Source organism: Nasonia vitripennis, chromosome 3 (genome assembly GCF_009193385.2).
Source record: "Nasonia vitripennis strain AsymCx chromosome 3, Nvit_psr_1.1, whole genome shotgun sequence".
NCBI classification, from domain to species: domain Eukaryota; kingdom Metazoa; phylum Arthropoda; class Insecta; order Hymenoptera; family Pteromalidae; genus Nasonia; species Nasonia vitripennis.
Window position 1 is genome coordinate 16,597,205 of NC_045759.1, and position 27,379 is coordinate 16,624,583.

The 27,379-nt window shown below is 46.3% G+C and overlaps 1 protein-coding gene across 1 annotated transcript; it reads right to left on the minus strand.

The window, feature by feature from the left end:
* Positions 1-19: 19 nt before the first annotated feature.
* LOC100122870 (glucose dehydrogenase [FAD, quinone]) lies at positions 20-27,144 on the minus strand. Its single transcript, XM_001607898.6, has 8 exons — positions 26,946-27,144; positions 13,987-14,156; positions 10,111-10,354; positions 9,782-10,040; positions 9,103-9,363; positions 7,663-7,893; positions 1,730-2,057; positions 20-1,342 (listed from the first exon to the last, which is right to left on the minus strand). Exons 2-8 carry the CDS (start codon positions 14,154-14,156, stop codon positions 1,030-1,032), a joined length of 1,806 nt encoding a protein of 601 aa, XP_001607948.2. The 5' UTR covers positions 26,946-27,144; the 3' UTR covers positions 20-1,029.
* Between the last annotated feature and the right edge of the window lie 235 nt (positions 27,145-27,379).

Sequence of the window (27,379 nt, forward strand, 5' to 3'; positions counted from 1 at the left end):
TTTAATCGTTCATTCGTTGATCAATGATGGTAGTCGATTCTTTTTCGTATTTTATTTAGCAAACTTTTTTACAATCACTAAGCATACAGTAGTAATACTAGTACGAAACACAAATATAGCATAATAAATTATGAATTTCGACCTCGTTGAAGTAATTAGTACAATACCAAAGCGTAAGTCACGATCTTTTTATTTCGCTTATACCCTAAAATCTGAATTGAAGAGAAAAAGTTGTGAAAAAAATTCATGCTTCGTGCACTAAATACTCGTTCTACTCTTAACAGTATAGCAGCATCCAGATTCAGCAAGCCGCGAAAACTTCGCGTTGTTCGGAAACTTGTACAAACTAAATATTCGTAAAATTTGAAGATCTTGCGTACATTGCTCGGAAAATTTACAATGGTAGATCAACTTACTAAAAATAATCTAACACGTTCTGAAACTTTCTGCGAGTTTCATCATCCGTCAAGGCACTGTTATCTTAAAAGTAGAGGAGAAACAAAGTTGTTCAAATTCTCATGAACCGGAAGGCAAAGATAAAGAGCTGAGACATGGGCGAGATGTGTTTTTACAGCGATAAATCATTATCTATTACATAAACTTACATTCTTTGATTGTTTCAAAGGTACTTGCGTCCGGCATACAATAGTTGTACGGTACACGGTATAATACTTTTAAATTGCCTAAGATCTATTCTACCACAGGCCCACGCTTCGTTAACCAAATAACGCGAAGAGCACTTGATGATACTTTAACTAATTTTAATACTTCATACTCAGTAATGCTAGTTAATAATTCAAAATACACTCTACAGAGCTAACTCGGCCCTCCTACGAAAGGGAGCACCGAAAGCTCAAACACAACGCCCACGTCCCGATATAAACCGACAGAGTGATACTAACAGTAAAATAGTAATAAAATAAGAGGAGGAAGCTTCGCGATTCCGTGCGTTCACGGCGTGTCGGAAATCAGCGAGGTACAGATGTACATCCACACGGCCTCCCGTAATAACGAAGCCTCTCGTGCAGCTCAGCCGATCCACGTCCTCTTGACGAAGTCGGCAGCGCGTTCGCCGATCATGATGGCCGGCGCGTTGGTGTTGCCGGAGGTAACCCTCGGCATGACACTCGTGTCGGCGATCCTGACTCCCAGAACGCCTCGGACTCGCAGCTGATGGTCGACCACGGCCATGGGGTCGTCCGTTGGGCCCATCATGCACGAGCCCGCCTGATGGTTCTCGGGGGCCGTGTCGTGCTTGATCGCGCACTCCCAGTACGCGTCGCAGCCGAACTTCAGGTGCTCGCAGTTCTTCACCGGCGTGCGGTCCAGGGTGAAACCGTACCTGTAATGGTTGAACGTGTTAAATTTTTTCGTTTTAAATCGAAGACGATCAATGGAGAGTATACATTAACGGGAAATGTAAAGCGCGTACTCGCATCGCAATATTCCTGCTCGATTCGCCGGAAAAAGCTTTTATACGTTCTTCCGCTCGATGTAAGTAAGCGCATATGAAAATAAAAGCAAAGCTCGAAAAGCTCCCGGCGGCTATAGGGATACGGAATACTTCCTCCGTTTCATTCCGCACATCTCTCGCGTTACGCGCTCGAGAGCCCCGGGAGTGTATTTCGCGAAAACAATGAGCTTCGCGGATTCGAATAACGCGCAGTATCTCCGGGATTATTCGAGATGAAGCTTTGAAGATAAAAAAAAAAATTAATCATCGGCTTACTTCTTGAGCGCCTCGGTCTCCGTCAGAGCGACGCTGAACTTGATGCCTTCGATGAGCGCCCCGACGTCGTCCGGATGCGTCAGATACTTGGCGTAAATCATGGGCTTAGCCAAGGGATCGTTGCTCCTGAGGCGCAGATATCCCCGACTCTTGGGATGGAGAATCGTCGGGATGATGAGGATTACCCGATTCGAGCCCTTCTTTTCCCCGACCATACCCGTCTCCGAGCAGTCAGCCAGATAACCACCGAAGATCAGCTGAATGTCCGGGTGATCCTCGCTCGTGTCCGCGTACTTGGTGTTTATCATCGCCGTCACCTCCGATATTCCTGCGGAGGATTATTGAATTTTTATAGACTCAAAATTAATATCCTTAATTTATTATCGCCTCCTTGTTCGCCAGCGCGTGTGAAACTTTACCTCTCGCGACCGGTGTACATGTATTATTATATAGTTAACTTAGAAAGTTCAAATTTATCATCGCCTCCACTCTCCGCAACGTTAATTCCACGTGTGTGTGTGTGCGTGCGTGCGTGTGTGTGTGATGCATCCCGCATGTTTACGGTACACTCTCGGTAATTACAATATCGGCCATAGCTCGTAATTTTCCGGCGCGTTAGTCGGACAAACTTTTCGAATTTTAATCGCCGCTCGGCAGCTCGAGCGCTCTTGTTGACGAGGGCTGTATCATCATCGCGACGCGTGTGCTAAATCAAGTTTATGACTTTTCCCGCGTGGTCGTTTGCATTTATAGTACAATTACTGCAGTCTGCAGGAAGCCCGGCGCTCGGCCTGTCGTTAAATTTATAACTCGTCGTCCAAGTCGCAAGCTCGTCGGAACTTTCGGACCCAGACACGGGCGGCGGGCAACTTACGTACGTATAGAAATATAGACTTTCCGCGCATTAATATTCGATTAGTTAACCGTATTAGCGTCGCCGGGACGACTTGTGACGCTAATGTATTCGCAGCTCCGCGCGGGGAGAGAGAGAAAGCCGTTGCGGTGTCGCGTCTCTCTTGTTCGTCCCCTACTCGCTGCGGCTAATACGTGACCCGTCAAATTCAGCTGTGATTGCCGACGCGCTGCTAAAGTGATTTGGCTAAAGGGCAAAAAACACACACAAATATAAATTTATGCTCGAGGGACGGAAAGCGAGAGCACGTCCAGGTCAAATAATTTATTGCGTCAACACATGCGCGCGTGTGCAACGTGAATTCGTAATGCGGGCGAAGCTCGCCGAAAATCGGGGAAAAATGTGATGTCGCGGCTGAGAGCTATTCTCGTTTCTCTTTATATATTGTTATTGTATTCATGAAGATAAGGCGCAGCGAAACGTATATAACACTGGCGGAAAATATCAATCCGCAAAGCTGATTAAGGGTGCAGCCGCCGTGTGCGTATACAGAGTAAATCAATTACTCGAATACAGCGGCTTTATGTATCCACTGTGTACGCATATTCCGTTTGAAAAATGAAGATAAACGAGCGCGTTCGGATTGTATACAATAAGTGTATGCATCGCAACCCGTCTCGATACACACACGTACACACACACACACACACACGACTAGATTCCTTACACATCTAGTCCCTATCTTTCTCTTAGATGAAAAAAGCCCGTTTATTTGACGGCTGCACAGCACAAAGCCCTCTCGCGAACATTGATAATCCCTGATGGTTCGCCGCTCCCAATAAAGCGACGCAAACGAGTTTCTCACTCCTCGCTGTACAGCGCTTTCTGATCCTAAACGAGAAAACCTCGCGATTTTACTCGGAAAAACGAGCGAATCGAAAGCGCGCGATAAATTGGAAACCCTCTAGATTCACGCAAAGACTCATTACGCAAGAGGGCGCAGTATCCATCGCTGTCATTAGATACACACCGGGATACTAGAGATCGACGAGCGCTTGCGCGAGAGAGACGTTTAATCAGAGTCGACCATGAATACCTTGTTTTTTCCTCGCAGGATCGTGGAAAGCGATTACACGCGACGCGGATAGTTTAGCGCACGCGATTATTCGCGCGCGGGCGACTGACACGCTGTGTTTGTTTGGAGTATCGGACGCTCGCGGGCTCTTATTCGCGAGCGGCTATTATGCAGCGCGACTGTAATATGTATGGGCTGTGCGTGTCATTGATTGCGATTGAGAGCTGGCGGTTTTGAGGATTAGCGTTTCTTAGTGTGTGTGTGTGTGTGTGTGTGAGCGCCGTTATTAGAGGTTTTAGTAATTATATTGACATGATTCGATTCAGTGAAAGGTATATAGTGATTAATTGCCGTTTCGTCTTTGATGTATGTGAACCATGTTGTATTTTTGATTAATTCTTCCCTATTTCTATTGTATGCTGCGTCTTTGTGATTAATCAATCTCGAGTCAAATGTTTGCTCGGAAGATTTATCACCGTATTATTCTTCGCTATCCACTATTTTGATAGCGTTTTTCTCATAATGAATTAAAAAATCTATCTCATGTTGATACACTTTCTCATTATTGCATAACGTATAAATGGAAACCAAACAGTGCGTTGAATAATTAAAAAGCACAAGTATCCATAGCTCCGAGCTACGCGATAAAAAAAACTTTTCCTCGAGACACTCAGCCATGATAGGCGGACACACATAATACCCGCGCCGCGAACGCGACTTTTCAGCTAATTCATAATCCCATATGATTTAGTTGCGCGAACGAAACGCGAACGTATCGTTGCAACATATCCAAAGCCATAAAGCAGCGCCTTCGCGAGAGATACTTTTCGCGAATAATTTTTCACCTCATGAATAAAACAGTCGCGCGCGCGCGTGCGAGTTGGACAAAACGAGCGATAAAAAGGGGGCGCGGGGAGTATGCAGCGGGGGGATAAAAAGAAAAGTCGCCGGTAAACACATCGCGCTTCCGCGCCTATTTCTCGAGCCGTTATATCTTTTGGCTGCGCTCTTGCAGTGCTATAGATACTTTTTTAGCCGCAGCTCCTCTCGCTATACTATACTCCCAAGAAAACTGCATATACGCGAATTAGCCCAGCTCGGTACGAGAGAACGACTTAATATAGAACACAAGGGCTTATAAGAGAGCTAGAGAGAGAGAGAGAGAGAGAGAGAGAGAGAGAGAGAGAGAGAGAGAGAGAGAGAGAAGAAGGAAAAAGAAGCCCGGCCGTATAATTCTCGGCCCGGGGCGGCAGCCGCTTTGCCTGCGTCGTATAGTAGAGAACATAACGCATTCGCTGCGCCGCTGCTAGCCACGAGAGCGGCTTTAAAGAGGGCGGCCCGAGGCTCCGCGCTCGAAAAACGCCGCGGAGTTTCTTGCGCGCGTACACGTGTAATAGCTGCGCGCGGGGAGTATTAAAGCTGTGCCCTGTACATACGCGGGAGTGACAAAATAGCGAATAACGCGCTCGATCGTAAATCAAAGCCGGACGAGCCTTCCTACGCGTAATTGATTGTTTACGATTTTTCCGAGGAGGTATATTGTACGCCGTGTGTACAGCTTCGACGTTGATACGAGAGTTTCGCTTTTACGGGGAAGTCCATTTTTTTCCCCGGCGGCCAAAGGCTACTGCGGAAGATGGAAATTTATATTGCAGAAGAGACAAAGAGTTTTTTCTCCGTGCGCTTCGAGAGGGTGTGGGAGGTTTTTATTGAGAGAGGTCCTATATCGGGCCGAGTCGATGCTTTCTTTGTGCGGCGCAGGCTCGTTATAAGGCGAGTGGGCGAGTATAACGCAGAGGGAATTTTTTTCCCGAGCGCGGCTTTGAAGAAAAGCGTTAATTCTAGCGTTTTTTTAATGTAGATTCTATGCTCCCTCAAGCAGAGCTTGCAGACTAATTAGAGTGTGGTTCCGCGAGTGGTTTTTCTTTCAGTTTGCGCGTAGCTCCCAGCTCGTTGAGATATGATGTAATATGCCACTGACTGTTGACTCTCGCTGCTTGTTTGAATTTTAAAAAAGTGGAGGAAGAAACTGTGATTCGCGAGATGAGTTCGTTAGTCTCACGGACGAATTGTTTCGTATATGACTTGCATTTCACCCTTGAATCCTCTGATTTTAAGGGGTATCTTCTGGTGTTCTAAAAGGAAAGTTAATCAACTGTACCTTCCAAGCCAAACAGCACATCCTTCCTTGTAAATCAATCGCAACTTTATCAATTATCCCAACGCACTTATACCGGTCGCGACCATCTGAGCGCACACGATTAGGTCGGTATTTCGCCGCGCGCGAACGAGCCACTACATAGTAACGAGTACAGTACCGCTTTGTCCCTGCCCCGTACACAGACAGATACTCAGCTCGCGACATCAATATAATATGCTCCAGTGCAATGCCTCGAGCCAAAGGCCTGGAATGCGGCGGCCAATATTGTGATCCTCCAACAGCGCACACATCTGCGCAGCAAGTCTCAGCTGTAATATAATGGGCTCGCGATCCCTCTGGCGTACAGCCGCTCGCAATATGCATCAGTGAACCCCCGCCGCACACACACATACACAAACACACATATATATACATATATATATATATATATATATATATATATATATATGCTCGTAATAACGCGAGCCGTAGAGAGAGAGAGAAAGAGATAGAAAACTCCGGGATGCGATTCGACCGGATCAGAAGAACGTTGCGCCATCGCCGATCGCGCACGCGAAACCGAGCGTTGCGCAATTGGCTTTCACTGGCCGCAACGGTAGCTATTCTCTCTCTCTCTCTCTCTCTCTCTCTCTCTCTCTCTCTCTCTCTCTCCCTCTTTCTCTTTCTCTGTACGCTGCGCTGCTGTGGTACACGCTCGCACGCGTGTCGATTGAGATGTGCCTGCCGCGAGCACACGTTCCCTACTAGCTTTCCATTGTGTGTTTGGCGCGCGTGTTTGCTGTGCCTCGGGGGTGTGCAGCGCGGATTTATTCGAGAGAGAGAGAGAGAGAGAGAGAGAGAGAGAGAGAGAGAGAGAGAGAGATAGTGAGAGAGAGAGAGAGAGAGAGAGAGAGAGACAGAGGAAAATCGACTTTTTTTGTACGAGAGAACTTGCAGCTGCGGAATTCGAATGCCGGGGCTTTGCGCTTGCGGCGCGACTGCATTATTGGGAACTGAATAGGCGACACCCGTGCGCGGCCCGAGTTTATTGGGAATGCTCTCAATTAACCCGGCGCTGAATTTCTTCAATGGAGATGCTATTTGCTTATTTCGCGCGCGGAGCTTCTATTGTCCTCGCGGTCTGAACATACCCGGCTGTTTCTACTGGTGCATTTGACATTCGCGCGCGAGCTAAGCATCAAAGGCAAGAAAACATAATACGCTAATGGCGAACGAGCCGTAAATTACGTCAGGCTTTCGTAATCGCAAAGTTCTCTGCGCGAAAACGAAATTTTCATTTCGCGCTTATTAAAATGGATGAATGATTTTACGCGGGCGGGCGGCTTTGGAAATTACTTAATCGCGCTCCCGAGCGTGTATACATGACTTATGGCGCCTAAGAGCGGCCGTATCTCTTCACGAGATATATAGACGCGCGCCAGATTTTCCGTGAAAAAGCGAAGATAAGTAATGCGCGCGCGAGAGAGTAGGTCTCTCTTCACGGAAGCGCGAGAGTGGAGAAGGTTGTATAGAGGGTCGCTCGTAAATCTCAAAGAAATTTCATTTTCCCTTCTATCTGGATTAGATTAGATCATGCCCTGCGCGCCCGTGTAAATATTCGTTTATTCTTCCTTTTCCTCCTCCGAAGAAACTTTTTACACAATAATCGAGCCGTCTGCAGCGGGATGGTTTCGTTTCTACAATAGCTATAGAGTAGTTATGTATCGCCGCGAGCGAACCGATTGCGAAAAGGCGCATCGTCACCGCAAGCCGATCGCGATCCGATCGTTATGAAACGGCCAATAGAAAGTATCTGCACAAAGTCAATAACTCGAGTTGAATTACGCATAAGTGGATACACTCACCAGTGCCGGACATGAGGCCGTCCCTAAAGAGCAGGTACTCCATGGCGGTGGCCCAGTTAAGTGGAGTAGTGTCGGTGTCGTTGATGGTGAAGGCGATCGCGTAGGCCGCGTGATTGTGCAGATTCCTGCCGACGCCGGGAAGATCGTGGACCACCGGGACGCCGACCGCCTCGAGCTCTTCTCTCGGTCCCACGCCGCTGTTCAATAGTATCTGCGGCGAGTTCACCGCACCTGCGATTCGACGTGTGTCAGTTATTGTGTGTATACGATATTGTAATCGCTCGGGATTACGCTTTTTACGTTTCAAAGCTCCGACGGATTTGCCCGATGAAAGGCTTTTTGTCGGCGATACTCTGCGAGCTTTTTGCTTTTCGCGTTGTCGAGATACTCGAAACTTTGAGGGATAGAGCGATGGGGTTTTTTTTTTTTTGGGGGGGGGGGGGGGGGGAGGTGGGAATAAACGTTTTGATGTATTAGAGGAATTTTTTTTTGGGTTTCGATTAATTCATTGCGCGGAAACGCGAATATGATGAGAGAGATCAAAGTGCGACGTTTTATTCGAACTTTTTAAGGTAAAAAGTTTTATCCGGGAGAAAGAAGTTGAACAAGTTTGTATCAGGAACGACGTTGTATGTGTGTATGTATTCCTACAGCTGTCAAGATGAGATCTGCTCAGGATGGATGTTTTGGAAGACAAATGATGGGATCGAGAAAAGATAAGGGAGAGTTACGGAGTTTGAACTTCTGAATAATTCGTCAATGTAAGTAGGGAACTGTTTGAAAAATTACGTTCGTTTTGGTGACGTTTGATAGCGGCATTATTCTTCGAAAGACAAAAGAAAAATTCCAATCGAAATCTGTATGCTTATGAAAACAGAATTTGCATTGTTCTTACGATTGAATTTTTGGTGAATCGATCAAACGAACAATTCCAAAGGCAATTTTTGATTCTAGTTGCACGCCAGTATAATAAGCAATCATGAAAATCTTGTCGAGCAATCCGTTGCACGTCTCTTTCAAAGTGTCAAAAACTTTCAAATCAACTACCCCCGTAACAATTTTCCGAACTATTCGCCTACTATCGCGGAGCCACTTATAACTTTAAATTACATTTCTAACTTTATCTGTCGCTACTTTTTCACTTCCAAGTGTGCAAAAAAATATCGAGTACTGACCCTCTGGACGATTGCCGGCAAATCCCAGAAGTGAAAGAGGCGATTTTAAATTCGTAAAAGAAATGTCGCGTAATCAAAACATTCGTTCGCCTCGCGTATAAACGCCGATATTTGTTTTGGAAACGTTGACAATGCATTAATTTTATCGCGTGTGCCACGTGTACAGGCATTATCTCGTTGTTTTTTTTTCGTGCACTCGACTGTTTGCACGTTATCCTTTTAGGAGAAAAAAAAATAAGCGAATAATTCCAATTTCAGTACTCACCTCCGCTAACGATGACCTCCTTGTCGACGGAGACGCGATGAAGCTGTCCGTCGTGCACGAACTCGACGCCGACGGCCTTTTTGCTCCTGTCGAAGAGTATCCTCGTGGCTGTGGAGTTGAGCATGATGTGAAGGTTGCGTCGATTGCGCGCCGGCCTGAGGAAGGCCCTGGCGGTCGAGAGTCTCGAGCCGTTGCGCGAAGTCGTCTGGGCGATCGCGAAGCCAGTGTGCGTCCTGCCGTTCAGGTCCACCGTTGGGTAGCCTGGAATATTTTTTAATATAATCGCTGCTAAAATCAGAAAATCGCAGTCATCGTCGTTTGACTTTACGGTTTGTTGATTTATATACTGCCGTCGCTGCTGCAGTGATGCTGCGAAAAATCTCGAGAGAAAAAAATAAAACGCTCCGCTAAAAAGCCGGTAAAAAATCAAACAACGAACCGAGTCCCCGTGGAAAATACGCAAAAAAAATATAGAAAGGAAAATCGAGCGGTGATATAGATAAAGGGTATACCGAGCGCGACGGACACTTCCCTGTTGACTTTAATCGAGGAAGCAGCGGCAGCAGCAGCCGCGGGCTAATTGCATAACAGGCCATCAGGATAATGAAAATTCAAGCTCGTCTCCCGCTCCGCATACGTATATATAGATGAACGCGGGTACGCTGGCGCAGGTACTCACCCATCTCCTTGCCAGCTTGAAGGAGCGCGTGACTCAGCGGCGGGTGATAAGGGAATTGGGTGACGGTAAGGGGCCCGCCGACCCCGTGATAGCCGTAATCCATGTCGTTGACCTGCAGGTTGTCTTCGCTCTTGATGAAGTAGGGCAAGACGTCGTCGTACGACCAGCCCGGATTGCCCAGCCTGGCCCAGTCGTCGTAGTCCTTGCGCGAGCCCCGCATGTACGTCATGCCGTTCATCACCGAGGTGCCGCCCAAAACCTGCGTGTATGCATAATAGTAAAAAGATAATCGAAGTATACATTAATTTTGAATCATACGACGCGCTCACCTTTCCCCTGGGCCAGTAGCATTTTCGGTCCTCCTTGTTGAGGCAGGCCTCGTCCTCGCTCTCGGTCGAGTACTTCCAGTCGATATCCGAGCCGAGGAAATTGAAGAAGAACGACGGTATCTGCGTTCCGGTTGGCTCGTCCAGCCCGGCTTCCAGTAGCAGCACGGAGAAGCGCTTCTCCTCGGACAGCCTCGAGGCGACCGTCGCACCGCCGCTTCCGCCTCCTATCACCACAAAGTCGTACCTGCCGCACAATCGGGGATGTTAAATTTTATTTTTAAACATTTGCGACTAATTAATCTTGGAAGCTATATAATGGGCACTCCGTCATGTGTATCGCACCAGTGATCAGAAATCCATTATCCCGGATAATTAATTGATCGGGAAAATAATTAATATCGCGCTGTATTAATACAGACTCGAAACGCGTGAGTAGCTTTAGACATTTCAATCGCGATTATGATTCGCTTGATGGCAATCGCGTCGACGACCAGCGCGACGAAAAGCGCAAATCAGCGTGAAAAAGTAGAAAGTCTTCTCTCGATCGCGGTATTACACATCCGAGTGTCGAGTATAATCGTCTGAGATCGCCTCGATATCGATCGGGAAGATCGACTCTCGGGTACATGTGCCTATACATCTCGTCTCTCCCGCAAGAATGGAAATCCCTTCCGGACATTATGTTATGCGCGCACTTGCGAAACACAACACCTCCTTCGGTTGCGAGAGAAGAATGTGGAGTGTGTGAATGTATGAAAATTATTGCCATCTTCTCCGTGTGCCGAATTTTTATAACTATGCGCACATTACACATTTATCCGGGAATATAATGTGATTACCGAATCGAAACGCGCGCGCTAAAATGGGAAAGTTTCGTTATTCATTATCTTTGCTGCGCAAAACATGCAAACATTGCGTATTTTACAATATGGAAGCTACTGAATAAACGCGCGTATTACAGCAGCTATATGCTAAAACGCGTTTTGCATAAATCCACTCTCTGTTTGCCTACACCCACACAGCATAAAAATTATAAAAAGCCCGATAAAAATTCGCAAATTCACCGTCGGCGCAAAGCTCTCACTAGATAAGGCAAACTAATGATCCTCTCGCTATATTCATATACCACTACACGCACACTATTATACTACATGATATCCTCGATCCCATTCGAAAACGTTTCAAATCCAAAAATAAGTAGGTATACAGTATAATATCCGCAGCTCGAGTCGAGCAAAACGTAAATCATCAGCTCCGGCGCGATTCGCTCCGCCGCAGCACAACCGGGAGCCAAAGTATCCCAGCGCACGCTATAATACCTTCTCCGCGTGCGGCCGTCCAATAAATCCAATAATCACGCGAGCAGCCCGGATAAGTATTATCTCACGATGTACATACACAGTGGAACTGGGTTAGCGGAGCGCGTCGCATGTAGGGCTGGCGAAAGGTGCCGTTCTCAGCGAAGGCTAGAGAGAAAAGCATTTTGACGTAATTTCATGTCTCCTATAGCCGCGGCGAGTATGAGAGAAAAATCACTTTCTACGCGCGCCTCGAGAGATAGAGAGAGAGAGAGAGAGAGAGAGAGAGAGAGAGAGAGAGAGAGAGAGGAGGGTCCTCTCGATGCTATACTGCTGGTAGAGTTAGTTTCCGCTACGACTTTTCCTCTCTTTTCACGCTTGAGCTACCGCGGCGGCTTCGATTGTTTGGTAATTTTTCGGAGCGGCTCATCTTCGGAATCGCGTGTGTATAGCGCTGTTTCTTCTCGCGTTATGAAGGAGTAGCTAATAATGGAACGGGAACTCAGTGTATAATTGAACGTATTTTCGTTTGCTTAATCCGTTACGCGCTTCTTCTTTTTATATTTCGCGTTTACGTAACCGGAGGCTTTTGTTTGGATTGCCGCGCTAATGCGCGTAATTTGTTGATTCGCCGTTTGCTGTGTGTGGATACCAGTGATTGGGGTACACCGCTGTAATTTCGGTCTTGCAGTGTGATCACTCGATTCATAGCCGAAGCGCGTCGTTATTGGATAAATATGGACTTTATTCGATGCAGCCGGCGATTAGCGGTGATTACTCAAAAATATGCAGATAACGTTATAAAATTGAATTTTTTTAGGAGGAAGTGTCCTCGCACAGTAGTAGGCTTCCTTAATTATTGATTAACGTATACGCGATCGCGAGCGCGCAGTAAATATCCATAAAGCCGACGTAAAACGCTTTAACCATCGGTATAACTCCCCGTAACGATGCGCGAATAAAGCGTAAATAACATCGAGCGCGCGCGCGTCGCGTCCGAAAATTGCTTCCAGGAAGCACACGATTTATCCATGGTACATCGATAAACGCTCTCTATCCGCAATTACGGAATAAAATCGTTATACGGCTCTCTAATGGCTGAAAAGCTCTTCCATACACCCGTTTATCCGCACAGCATCGTTAAAATTTCAATATCTTCGCACAGCGTGTAATTTCGGCGCGCAGCGAGTTCGGGCTTAAATAAATAAATAAATAAATAAATAAATGCCCGGCGCGCCATATTAAGCGCGTCGGCGGCGGCCGTAAACGAGTCAAAGGCGAGTTAGCCGCGGAAAAAAGCTCCGCTCGCGTACATCGTTTTATGTAGCCCATCAAGCGGTAACAGCCGAACCATTTAAGATAAGAACGTACACGTGTGCAGTTGCTCTCGTGTATACAGCGTTACGTCGTCGGCCCGGAACTGCTGCAGTCGTTCTTTTTTTGCGGTGATCTCTACACGCTGCCCTTCTATTGTACCGAGGGAGAGAGAGACGTTGTCTACTATCATGGCTCTTAGGAGAAAGCCCGAAACTATCCGCAGAGTCTCTTGTGTATGTGTAACGGCAGATCATCGCGTCTCCCCGCGATGATAATAGGCCGTAAAACAGTGTCGTAAATCAACTCCCATAGGTACATCCACGAGTATACGAACGGTGAGAGGTATTACGATGAGACAGACATCAGAACCGCGGACTCTGTGATGGAAGAAAGAGTCCGCGCACATTAGGCTCTCGCAGAAGTTGAAAACCGTAATTATACACGTACATACATACCCTCCCTCGCGAGCATCGGAGCCTCTCTCAAAGCGTTCATCATTTACATGACTCATCGTCTTTTTTTCTCTCCTTTCGACTCTCGCGAACGCTACTCTGAATATCATTGCCCGCTCGCGAGTGTCATGGATTATTTATGAGGGCTGCTTCGCCGCCGTCGCGGAGAGAGAGAGAGAGAGAGAGAGAGAGAGAGAGAGAGAGAGAGAGAGAAAGCGACTCGATTACCCGCTGGTGTCGCGCGTTGATGCAGCTGGGAAAAGTCGTTGCTGCGACTAATCAAGGATCTTTTTTTTATCGTTGCTATACTACGGGAGGAATGGATTTTTTTCCGGTAATTGAAGCGCTCGTTTTTTCGGGGAATTGATCGGATTACGCATCAGAGCTTTTTTCATAGTATGTATACGACGGACATAGTCGCGATCGTTACTGTTTATTTTGGTTTTTAATCAAGCTATAGGTCGTCATAGAGGCTATATATACGCTTTGTTTTCGCTGCCGAGTTGATACGCGCATGTGGAGGGCTATCAGGGGCCGATCGAACGTTATATCAAGCCCAATCGCTGGGTACGCTGCGGAACTGTTATTAAAAGGAATGGAAAATCAATGTTTGCCCAATTTTTTCAATCAATTACGGGGCGAATGTATGGCAGAGGCTCGCGTTTACTACCTGTGTGCATCGAGCTTTATTAAGCCGCGGGCCAGAGTATAGAGTGCGCGAACTGTCTTCGCATAAAAATTTTTTTCACATTCTCTGCGGTTCTGTGTTGCAAAACGAAGTGTGTATCAATATAAAGAACGAAGCTTACCTGGAGTTGACGCGCTTCTGAGGTATAGGCCTGTTGCAGGGGTCCTCGAGATCACACTGGCTTCTTAGGAAGACTTCGAGGAGGCCCATGAACAGCATGAAAGAAGGTCCGCCGCAGGTCGAAGCCAGCGTGGGCCCTACGGCCGTAGTCAGGGGACAGTTGCAGCTCATCTGGAATTTGATGCATCGATGCTTCAGTCGACGAGCTCATTCCCCTCGGGTAAGTTTTCAAAGTTATACGATATCTTCTCACGTCCGACCAGTCCCGGAACGTATCTACTTGCACGACTATATACGTTTCCAGCTGCGGGGCGAATCTCACGAATTCCGCGCGAACAATCGCCGATAAATATAAATATATATCCCAGCTATACCCGCGCGCGAATAGAATCGTCGGCGTAGAGGATCGTGCTGTGCAGCAGTAAAGCTCTCGCGGCGTATTTATCCCCCCATTGACCACAAGTCCGAAGAGCTGAATGAACGTTAAGCACTGCGCTGTACGGCGCGAAGTACTCTTACAGCCGACTCTCTCACTCTATAAGCCGCGGAAAAAAAAACAAATTGAGGAAAGAAATGAATGGGTCGCTTCCACATCGCACGTAAGAGGCGTCGACGTAACAGGCTGCATCGCTAGAGCTCGTAAAACACACAGCGTCAGGAGCGCCGGCAGAAGCGCGGCAATTCAGAGCCACTGCAGTTTACAGCCACCAGCTGGGCGCGCATATATACGGGCTGTAAAAAAATCCCGATGATCACGAGTCGAATCAAGGCAGCTCCGACGGCCCGTTTTATTGCACTCGAGATAGCGATATGGCTCTTGGGGGCGAGAAAGTTCTACCCGACGACGATCCTGCTGGTTGTTGTCGATCTCGAGCTAATTACGATTGTTGACGATCTCGTTTATTGATATGTCTCTTCTTCGTTGCTCCCTATACTCTTATGCAAAGTCGTGCTATTGAAGGTGTTTGCGGGCTGATAAAGTTGTGCAGTGTACTAATTACTGCACACACGTCTCGTTGTACAGAAGTTACGTGGGTAAAGTGGGAATGCGTTCCAACAGAGCCAGAGCTCGTTGGCGTCGTGCGCGCGGCTTGGGAATATCGCCAAATACAAGGAAAAACGTTGCCAAATACGATGAGAGCTCGGTATTCTCGTGTACAGTTTAATGCCATTAACGTCGCATGACTCTATTGATGATGTGTCGTTATTTATATGGATGTACGTTTGGGACACGCGCTGAAATTAGCGCATCGTTCATGTCATGCGAACATCGCAATCTAGCGTTCGATCATTTTGCAATTTAGTATACTGTTATATCACAAATTATATTGGCTTCGTTAATTGAAATCGGTTTCGATCAATTTTAATCAAAGAACAGCTTATTAATAGCTATTAATACTTATTATACCGCTGTTACGATTTCATCAGAGGTCATTATCCACGATTATATCCAATTTCAGTCATATTTTCAATTTCATATTTTTTATCATTCACTTCTCCGCATGTTACATCCTACGATACGAAAAAAGAGCCTGTGAGAAAGGCTCACCGTTACGGATCGATCGTATCTGTATACCCGTGGGCATCTTCCTTTGTAATGGAGGCCCGCATATGCCGCATATAATAGGCCCAAAACATGTAGCCTTAACTTTCAATATTCCTCGCTGGCACGTAAGAGAGGACGAAGCAGATTTATAAGGGAATACGAAAAAATTCTCACCTCTCACCCCGTGAGAAAGTTTCGGAGAAAGCCGTTAAATCTATCAAAAAACTTCAGAACGATAGTTATGGGCTGTTACATATTATCTAAAACTGTCGAGCAAGCTCTTTACTCGGATTTTTATCTCAAATATTTATCCAGTAGTCTGCATAGCTACGATATCGAATAATAAAACAAAAGCGAAAAAGGCACCGAAAAAACATCGAAGCAACAGTCACACACGCGAATATCCGCGTGCATACACCTGGCTGTATAGTTCGAAACAACAGAGAGCGAGCGAAAACATTTGAACTTTCGCGGGGCGACTCGCGAGAGTGAATTCCGCCGGATTGAAGGGAATCCCAAATCTGGGCGAAAAACAGAAAAAATTGATGATAAACGAACCGAGCTGGATTTCGTATTTTTGTTTCCCGAATGCCTCGGTCGACGTTGCGATGAAAATACACTTTATACGCGTCGTACCATCCGTGAAAATGCTCTTTTTCCGGCAGATCGGACAATCCGCGCGGTTGTTATTTTATACGCAACGCTTTTGTGCAGCTGCAGAGGCCGATTTTACGACACGATGCGTCGTAGGCCAATTTTCCCGTTAATTGTTGCCGCTGTGGGCCTTTTGACTTTTCACGGACCGTCGCACGCTTGCCGGATGCTGCGAATCGTCGGAGAGATTTCATCCAATTTCTCCCCCCGACGACGGTACGTGTATCGGAAAATTCGAAAATATTCGGAAGAGCGCTATCAGCTTTGTTTGCGCGCACAATAGAAGACAGAATGTCAGGGATTTCTCGTTGCGAAATGCGCTGCGTTCTCTACTGTATCTCTCGAAACATCTGAGGAATTTCTCGAACGACGTGTAAAATGGCTATTATAACGCGTAATTATATTATTATATCTCGCACGGCTAATCTCGCGACAGTTATTATTCGCCGCGGCATATTGCGAAAGCGTGAACTCGTAATAAAACCAAGACGCGCGTATACACATCTGTTTATTACGTTATATTACTCATTAAATTATTAGCCGTAAAGTGTTTGCCATTACGTGGCGTCAAATGTTCTTTAGTTACAAAAGCTCCTCTCGTATAATACATATAATGATTCTTCGAGAGAGCGAGGGGGAGAGGAAAACAAACAATTTCCAGAAAACGGCGCGAAAACGGTGAGAGAATAAGGGGGGGGGGGGGGGGGAAGAAACAATAAAAGGCAGTAGCTCGCCGCACTTGGCTCTTCACGGCTGCGCCGTTTTAATCGGCTTTCTAGCGCAACGCGCGAGCGTCTCTCTTTTTCTCGGGCTCCATTCTTGCGTCTGCGCTGCGCACGCGGGACTTGTGTAACATTTTTACAAGCCGCCTTTCCAACTTCCTATACACGCGCGCGCACACGCATTGTCGGATCCGCCGTTTTCCGGCCGAGGCTTCTCCTATTTCAGCGACTGCCGCTATGTGCTGCGGTTTTAGAGGCTCGAAATTTTGCATACACTTTTTCGGGGGGCTATACTAATTTTTGGCGAAATCTGGCGGGAACTGCGATATCGCTCGATTGCGCTGCGGATTTTGACTGTACTATAAGAGTTGTGGGGGCCCGGAGGTTATAATGATGAATTATCGTTGGGATTTTGGAGTAGTGGGCGCGCGGTGGAACAATGCCTGTGATTGCGCGTTGATTTGTAGCGAGCATTCGCGGCTTCTTTTTAAAAATTGATAGTTTGACAAAATATGTCTAACATCGCTTTTGATTCCAACTGCAATTTTGCATGCAGGTCGACGAGAAATTTCTGCAAAACATATCCCGACGATGTTGCTACACGGCACATCATGTATGCGTCATTGGGCTCCGAGCATCCATATTCCAGACAGTTTCATTCGACCTATCACCACGAAGAATCTAATTACTCGGCTACGCCATTTGCACTTCCCCAACAGTTCCAGATATCTCTCGTTACATAAAGCATCGAGAAGATCTCACCGTGAAAGGAGAGAGAGAGAGAGAGAGAGAGAGAGAGAGAGAGAGAGAGAGAGAGAGAGAAAATAAAAACTAAATTATTCGAACGCCTATAGAGCGCGAAAATAGAATTTCAGCATTAAAATCAAAAAGTGCGCGAGCGTGTAACAAAGGTTTATCTAAATTCAGTCCGGGATAATCACGAGCCAGACAAAATATCAATCAAAAAGTCGTTTTAATGCGCTTTCTGGCATACATATTTATTTTAACGAAGGAAGGAAATATACATTATCGGGCAAGTAGAGCACGGCGACACTGCGCTCGTCTATTATTATAATAGGTCAAAGCTCATTATACGATGTTAATGACGATTCTCATACAATACATACACCATATGTTCCATAAAACAAGTTACTACACTATACACGAAACTAAATCAATGAAAAGTCAACGCGCAGATCCATCGTCCCTATAGCTTCCATTTTCAGCAAAACTATATACTCGAAACACCAGACACATTCGACAACGATTCGACAACCTCCATCCCAGCTCTATATTTCGACGCGTCAGCGATCGAACGCAATTACCATGTGTCTTCGAGCGAGGCGTTCCAACTCGATTGTATATTATAACCCCCCTCAAAATACAGCCTTTTTCGCAATAGGACAAAAACTAACTATATGTGCCGGCCTTTTCGACGCTTTCGGCACTCCGGGTTTACGAGCCTCTCCGCGCGTGAATATAAATTAGTTCGCACGGATTTGCCAAAGTGTACACGCACTTTCGGGCCTAGAGTTGTATTATCAGAGCGCGGTGGCGCAATCTACGCTCGAAACTTCCGTTTATTCGCGCTGATTAGAGCAATGCGTCTACTTATTTTTTCTTCCACATAACGCATTTCTTCGTGAAAGTGACGAACTAAAAGCTATGCGCAGAGTGTGCACAGAAAATAAATGTATCATTACACCTTGCAGCTAGCGCGAGCACCGAAAAGAAAGTGCATTTCTCGGTAATACGCGTATTACGTACTATATACACTCTGTGCATTACACAATTGTACATACGAATTCAATACACGAATGCGCGCGCGGAAGAAGCGCCTGCAAACACACATTAACAACCTCTCACGGGCTACGATAATAATAATAGCTATATATTTCTATCACTGCGGGTTTTTAATTAGTGTGTCAGCGATCATTTAAGCTGAATTTAGCTACAAAACAGGTATCAATTGAAAGGTTATTCATCTTTGGAGGTCAACCGGCCGCTGGGCTAAAATTACCGAGACGCGCTTTCAATTTCTGCATGATTGATCAGCGGGGCTACACATCCGCCGGTGTCGTTGTCGTCGTCGTCGTCGGCAGCGGCGCTGTAACTGAAACCCATTGAAGCTGATGTCGAACTTTACTTCTATACTCGGGCTATTCATTCTCTGCGAATACTCCCTATCTATATCTATATGTAGCCGATGTTTTGTTTAATAAAGTTCGCTGTCGACTTAATTGGCTGAAGGATCGTTTACAGCTCTTTCGCGGAGCTGGGAGAATGCGAGAGCGAGTTTGATGAAAAAATGTATTTAGCCAAGTTTTAACCATGAGAGAGAAAGAGAGAGAGAGAGAGAGAGAGAGAGAGCTTATACACGGCTAATTAAAACTTTTGCTTTCGGCCGGCGGCATATATATATATATATATGTATATATATATATATATATATATATATATATATATATATATATATATATATATATATATATATCAGGTAATTATAGAAATCTCGTTGCTGTCTGTATACAGGTATACAATTTTTTACTCGCGCGCGTGTAGGGATTCGAACAATGCGCTGTTATTTCATACAACGTTTCGAATTATGATTTTCGAGCGAAATTATATACAAGGCGGTAATCGATATTTATAAAGCGGAAAATCTCTTATAATACGCCGTCGTAGGATGCGGCGGATGAAAGCTTTTTTGTATATATAATAACGAAAACGAGACGAGCTTTTCCGCGGCAAATGATAAATATTTAACGCCGAGCGCGCTCACAATGGCGCCATTGTCTTTAGCAAGTATAATGGGCAATAAGCCGCGAGAGATCAATTGCACGGAAAGTCTCGAGACGGAGCAATAAGCCGGAGCCTCTTTCGCAGATGACGTCCCTTTTTTAAACGTAATATAACGCAATACCTCCCACTACTCCGTCGCGTATACATCAGTGCGATAATTATCATTCGGGCCGCGCAGAGAAAAAAAGGATTCACCGATGTAGTACAGCTCCTCCTTTCCATTTCCAGGAGACGTAACACGCTATTTTTCCGTTTTTTCTTCCCTCGTCGCTCTCCGCGCGCGCGGTTGTTATCATTATGGCCGCGCGTGTTCGCGAAAAAATTCTCTGCCGAGGAAATTAGCCGTAAGGTGGAGTAGTACTATACAAGCGAAGCAAAAAATAACAACGCGCGCGTTGTACGTCGTTATACGCGGTCTATAAGCGGTTATTATATGTACGCGTTTATGTAATTGTTGTAGGTAGCAGCCGACGTACATATACATGCAGTTGCCTTATTTCCTGAGGATCAAAGCAAATAGAAATGGCATTGCGGAAATGAACCCGCCGCGCATCGACCGGCGCGCAAGTTCGCCTACTGCTGTACACTGTTATATAGACACGTGTTGTATACAGGTTGCCCGTGCGGTATATGGTATTGTTTCTTTTATAAAGCAAACACTTGACTTCTTGGCTCAGTCGAGCTTGAAGGCCGTGAAATTCAATATCAACAGAGGCGATTGTCCTCGTTCGAGACATCGTTTCGCTTGCCAACTATTAATTCACGACTATCTCCTGTGTGTATATACACGCAGAGAGCGGTTAAAAGCTTCGCTGGGCTATAATTGCATTATGTGGCTTTTTCTGCGATTCCACAATTCGATCCGCGCGCACGAATATGCTAATTGCGCGGTGCCTTTCGAATAATTGGCTATTATGATCGTTAATGGATTTGCGTTCTTTCGATAGATTCAATTTGCTCTTTCTGCACTTGTCACTATTGTTCGTATGGATAAAGATCGATGCGACACGACGACGAGGCGTCAAAAATATTCGTAAATTGAAAAGGCTTTATTACGGTGTATTGGTTCGTGAGAAGTTGTACTCTGTAATTATCTGGAAATAAAAAAAAGAAAGTCACTAGTGATTTCCCGCGCGGACAGGTATTCAAAGTGTACCCATGCAACGATTGCGAATCCTTCGAAAAAAAACCCGCCACACACGAGATGCTTTGAAGTTAGCCTTCGCAAAAGCTTTCATCGAAAGTAGTGTCTCGAAATAGGTCATCCACTTAGGGAGATTGTGCGATTGCTTCGAGAGAAAAGTCGAGGCGAAAAAAAAACTTTGGTTACACGTGTCTAAATAATGTGCATCAACACGTATCGCGGACGATAGCGATCTAATTTACTCGAATAATATTTTCAAGATTTGATTTACTTAACAAATAGCTAGCATTCGTCATCTCGGCAATACCACCCAGCCGTATCCATCAGAGTATTTTCGCTCTCCCGCGCAAAAGCCCTAATACCGACAAAAACAAGCTTCAAAGGTGATCCCTATCTCCATCGCGCACACGACTCAATTAAAAGAACCCATATACCCACACGCACAACTCGCGCGCCAAAAGTGCCCTCTCTCACTCTCTCACTCGAATCTCAAGACCTCGGCGCACGAGAGCGTCTCTTGCACACGTGTCTCCATTTACGGAGTTGTAGCCCTCGCACGCGCGTTGCTAAATCTCCCCTTACAGCTCGTTACTCTCTCGCGCTCTCTAGCCCTCTCGAGTGCGAGAGAGAGAGAGAGAGAGAGAGAGAGAGAGAGAGAGAGAGAAATTCAGCGTTAAGGTCCTCCGGAATCCGCATAAATCGCGCCTAATTATCCCGCGCTCTCGGGCATAATTGCAGCGGCGCAGAGAGAGAGAGAGAGAGAGAGAGAGAGAGAGAGAGAGAGAGAGAGAGAGAGAGACTCTTTTCGAAGGCTCTGCACGCTCTCGCGCGTGTCCTATAACGCCCGAAAGATATAAAGGAAAAAAGAACGCGCGCGCTTTTGACGCGGGCAGGGGTAATGAGCGTAACGAGCGCCTCCTCTCTTTTTTATTACGGATATTCTCTTTCAGGCGGTAGCGCCTCTTTCAAACTGGACGATCACATTTTTTCGCCACTGAGTTTTATACGCGGGCTGTGCGCCACTGTAGGATATAGGGTAGAGGTAGGTATGTGTGTGAGCGTGTGTTCGGGGGACCGCTCGACCAATTTCCGGGGCGTTTGTACTTAGACTTTTGAGCTTTCTCCGTTATCTTCGTGACTCCGGAGTACAGCAGGCTCGAACTTAATTAACAAGACACCTTTTTTATTAAACGGTTGTGTATAGCTCTATCGCTCTTTCTAATTTTGAAACTCGCGCGTTTTTGAAGTATACTATCGCAATCCTGCAGCAGCTGCAGACGCATCACTTTTTTCAACGGAGCCGTAATTCGCGCGTTGATGAATGTATTTACGATAAGAAAAATAACCCCCGCTTTTAAGCGTTATTTATGCCCTTTTTCATCGATCCACGCCGCGATTTTTGCCGCAATTACTGCACGCATCTACTCATATAGCACCGAATCCCGCATCACGAGAGAAAGTTCCAATACGGTATAAATTTGTATCAAAAATAAAACTCTCGCTTCACTTTAACGCCGCGGTGAGACAGTTCCCCTTGAAACGCCGCGGTCTCGCGGCTTTGCATTCTGGACCATTAGTGGAATTTTTTTAAGGACTTTAATTGCGGGATTTATCTCGTCCGAGAAAGAGCATTGTTATATACATCTATACACGCGACAATGCTCGCAAGTCGCACGCGGCGCAAGAGGACGGTATATAACGAGGCAGCCAAGGCGTTCCAGCACTGACACTCGCGGCAGTAATTAAGTATTTACGCGAATTGCCCATTACCTCGCTTATAAGTATTATAAAAATACCTGGTGTTTCGAAACGTAAATAGCCTTCTCTTTCCCGTCGAAATCATTGGAAGCACACACGACAAAGGGCAGGAATCGATCGATTAAAAGGAATCGCCGAGCATAGTTTAGCCCTTAATCGCTCGCCATATACTTAGTCGGAGTATAAGAACGCGAGAGAGTAACTATACTACCGCATCCCAAGTTACATACACGCACGGGTAAAAAAAAGGCATTCCGCGCTAAACGCGTTGCGCCGCGCGATTTGTCCACGACACGTCGCTCTGTGTTCTATCTGCGCGTGCAGAGGCATTACCGCGCGCTCGGGGCGTTCTTTCCGCCAATTATGCCAGCGTAAATCTCTTCGTCCCCCTCTCCCAGAGCACTGCAAAGTGCGACGAATTAGAACAGCGCACTTTTCGCGCTTTATTTCCGTCTCTCTCTCTACTCCTATCTATGGAAGAAAATTTGCATCATACCCCTCCGAGCGTCTCTCTCGCAATGCGACTAATGACGGTTTTAATAACAATTATATTCTGGTAATCGGCACCGAGAAATAAGAGGAGCAGTCGGCGGCCGCTGCTCTTCGGGCCGGTTTTGCACAACGCGCGAGCGAGCTGCGATGTACATAATATTGTGTGTATATATATATATATATATATATATATATATATATATATACACACGTATGCATACACACGATCCGAGAGTCCTTTCACCTCACGAGACGATGACGCTGTGTGTGACTCGCCTCTCTCGCACGTGCGCGCGCGGCTCCTTTTGCCGCATCGGTGTGTGTACACGCGTGCGCGGTTATTATACACACACTGGATCCTATTGTACTTTGAGGAGACTGTCCTCGAGGACCTTAAATACCTGGAGCGTGCGATGCTTCTCCTTTTGTCATATCGCTTCAGGATTAGCAGAGCGAGGCACACAGGGACTTCCTTTTGTTCCTTTTGAATATTCGATTTTTGATGACGACGTGCGGGCCGCTGCGACAGCGCAGCTTTGTGCGCGTTGGATGCGACAATAGGAGAGTAGGTGTACGCGAGCGCGTTGATTAATTCCGTGGATCGGACGTATTCGCTTTGGCGTAACGAAAACAGTCGTTCGTGCGCGATTAATTAAGAACGAGAGGGAGAGACGCTCTACTGGAACAATCGTTTTCCAAGTCGGATTCGCGAGCGAGGGAAGGAAAGAAGCAAACAAAGCCGACGCAATTAAGTCGAGATAGGGAGACCCACATATAGAACGAGTAGGCGAATCATGTCCGAAGTTTTCCTACGACGATCGCGGAAAAAGCCTATACTCTCTCGCGATTAACTACTTAATTTGCCGAGAGAACTGCGCGCGCCCGCATATATCCACTCTCGAAGGTCTCAGCTCTTTCTCGCTGGCAAAAGGATAAACGAGCTCTAAGGACGGCCGCGCGAAAACACACTGCTCGAAAGAGAGCGGCACTCGTGGATACTGCGTGTGTATATAGGAAATCAAGAGCGATCACAGTGGATTCGTGATTCCCGTGGGAAGAGATATGGATCTTTAATATGAGCGTTTTATTCCGAGCTGTGCTGAATCGCCCTCTTTTTCATCGGACGCGTTTTGTATACGTTTCAATCGACGTAAATCGCTTAAGAGAGGCCTGATGTACATCGGAACGTTGATTCGGCTCTGCTTTTTCTATGTATTCCCGACGAGTCACGAGGGAGACGCGCGAGGAGGAGAAGAAGAAGAATAATCGGCTGCTGCGATATACGAGCGAATCGAAATCGAATATGGGAAAAAAGGTGATAGATGGGTGATTTAGTGCCACGCGACGACACGTCGAACGAATGTTGGATAGGGTGTCCCGTCGATAAAGGAGATTACGCGTGTATACACGCGAGGGCTTATAAATATGTCGCTCGTCGGAGATATGCAAATGCAGAAATGCTCGATATACTTTTGCTCGAGTCCGATGTGTTGGAGGATTTTATTAGAGGCGTATTACTTTCTATATGAGTTACTCGGGTGGAAACAAGGCATATTTTTATTAGCCTAGTGTATTGAAAGGGAATTTCGTAATGGATTTAATGCGGCGAAGGAGGTAAACATTTAATTGTATATACACGCTGGGCTCGTGTAAATGGCCGAGTCGTATCGGTTGCCTTGAACCGTAATGATTTTAGCGAAGACAAATCGTTCATGAACGATCAAAGCGCGATCCGTACTTATCACTGATCGCCTCGATCGATACTAATATCGCTTATCCTCAGGCCGAGAAAAAAATCACCCGTTATTACCGTTAAATAACCGAAATATAATAACACACGCAGCTCGATCCTACCGAGTATACGCACAAAAAGTGGCGACACAATGACTTAACGCGCATGACATCACCGCGAGCGCCGACTGTACACATACACACACACAAATCGAACGCACTTTCGATCCTCTCGCCGCGGAGATCCCCTCAGCGATAAAATAAAAAAAGTCCGTCATGTAAAAGCCTCTCGCGCGAAATCTCGCGATACACTTACGAAGCCCCTCTGGAGATAGACGCTGCGCAGAGGCTTAGGTGTCGAAACGATTATACCTATAACGTACATCCGCCTTGTTGTAAATCGTCGATCAAATCGCTTTATATATTGTGTCAACTCACGACTCGAGCCTCGAGTATATATAATCGTAACCGAAATTTCGTCCCACATCATCGTCCATCCGCGACACACCCTTCACTCTCTAGAACTGAATAAAACCCTCGAAGCTGCAGAGCCTATATCGTCGTTACACGACACCCTCGCAATTTCCTCGATGTTTATGAACCCTCTCGGCTTACGCACGTGTGGCTCTCTCTCTCTCTCTCTCTCTCTCTCTCTCTAGCTCACATCTCGTATAATTTTCGCCCTCGAAACTGCGCGCCACTTAACGCGAAATCCTCTCTCGACGCAACAATAACGACGCGCGCAGCCCACTCGAATCCGTCTTGATCCGTGCGGTGAGATTCATGGCCACACGGCCGCAGTGACAGTTATACGAGAGAGCCGCAGTTGGCCCGAAATGCTGTGTAGTTTCGCGCGAGGGTAATTTATGCTTTATTACACTCGAAGCTTACCGACCGGCTCTAGCTACTTGCCCGGGCTAATGCGTGTTCGGTGAGTGTGTTGTGTGGTATTATACGTCACTGGAAATGCCATCAGTAGAACGATTCGGATACGGTAAGACCGACCGCGAGCACTCGTTAATTCGTTCGATTCGCGAATATTCTTCGGAATACCCGCTCATTATAAATAACGAATAAACGCCAACTGAATAAATATAATCGTTTAATCGCCGAGTTTATGGGCTTATTTATATCATTCGTACATATATAATCGCTTCAGATATCCACAGCGTTCTAATTCGATTTACTCCCGCATTCACTTCGCGATCGAATAAGTATCATCATAGTCAGATAGAAATTCATTTCGCAAATGCGCTCGCTCGTAATTTACATCATCGTCTACTTCTCCAATGAGCTTCGAACATACGTATACACAGCGTTAATGCAGCGAAGCCCGCATGAAAAAGAAAACGAATCCGCGAGCACTTTTTGCGAAACAAATCAGCGAGCGGATAACGCGACAGTCACGGTAATTATGTCGGTGCGCAGCCTGTGTACATACATAATACACTTTTGGCGTTGCTTTCCTTTTTCTCCTCTTATTCCCACGAGGCGAGCGATCGCGTGGATTGATTTAAGATGTAAACAGAACCGATTGACGTGTGTGCCGGCTCGCGTTTCTTGTGCGGTATATACTATAGGAATTAATTCGATTTTGCCGCGATCTTATTGTGTCTGCATGTAGCTGGGTGAAAAAATTTCAAGTGGAACTTAATGATCCCGAGGTAATTGGCCGCCTTCTTGGCTGTAAACTACGCTTTGTTCGAAGCGGGACACTGCGAGAGGGGCTTCACTATAGTTTTTTGTGCCGCTATTCTTCTACTGTATAATATAGTGGAGGTACCGATCCTCGAAAAGTTTTTTGGATAGGAAATGTATTTTCGAACTCAATTTTCTAGTCCGAAAGAGAGCGGTGAAAATAAGGTTCAATAAGTTACTGCAGATTTGCGGTTTCCTTTGCGCTCTTACGTAATTCTCTCGGCTATAGATTTACACCTACAGCTCTTCCAGTCCCTAATTGAGAAAATGAACCGACAGCCGTCAAAAAACTAGAGCAGGTACAGCGCACAGCGATTACGATATTCCACTTGTTTTCGCAATTAAAAGTTGCGCGAGAGACCCGAATCAAAATGTCCCTTAAAAAAAACAAACACAGATTTATAAAAACTCACGTTTCAGCCTCTGATGCGAAAGATCCTCGATGCAAAAGAAAAAATCAGCGTCTCCGCCTCATCCAAAAGCTGGACTCACTGTGTGCGATGCGGAGGCGCGGAACGAGTTCCCTCGCGCTGTTCCCTCGACTCGCGGCGCGGCAGAGTGTGTTCTCGCGGTCTGCGCGACCAGCAGCCGACTAGGCTCGTTACATTCTCCATCGCGCTTGTAATATTCGACAGCGCTGCTCTCCACCACCTCTCTTTTTCTTTCTCGCGAGCAGCGAGCTCGAGCGCATAGCTCTCTTTCTCTCTGCTCTTGCGGCTATGGAGGTGTATACGCGCGAGAGAGAAAGAGAGAGAGAGAGAGAGAGAGAGAGAGAGAGAGACGCCGGCGGGCCCTTTTTCTTTTCCCCGCCGCCGCCGACGACGCCGCAGTCGAGAGAGCGTCGCAG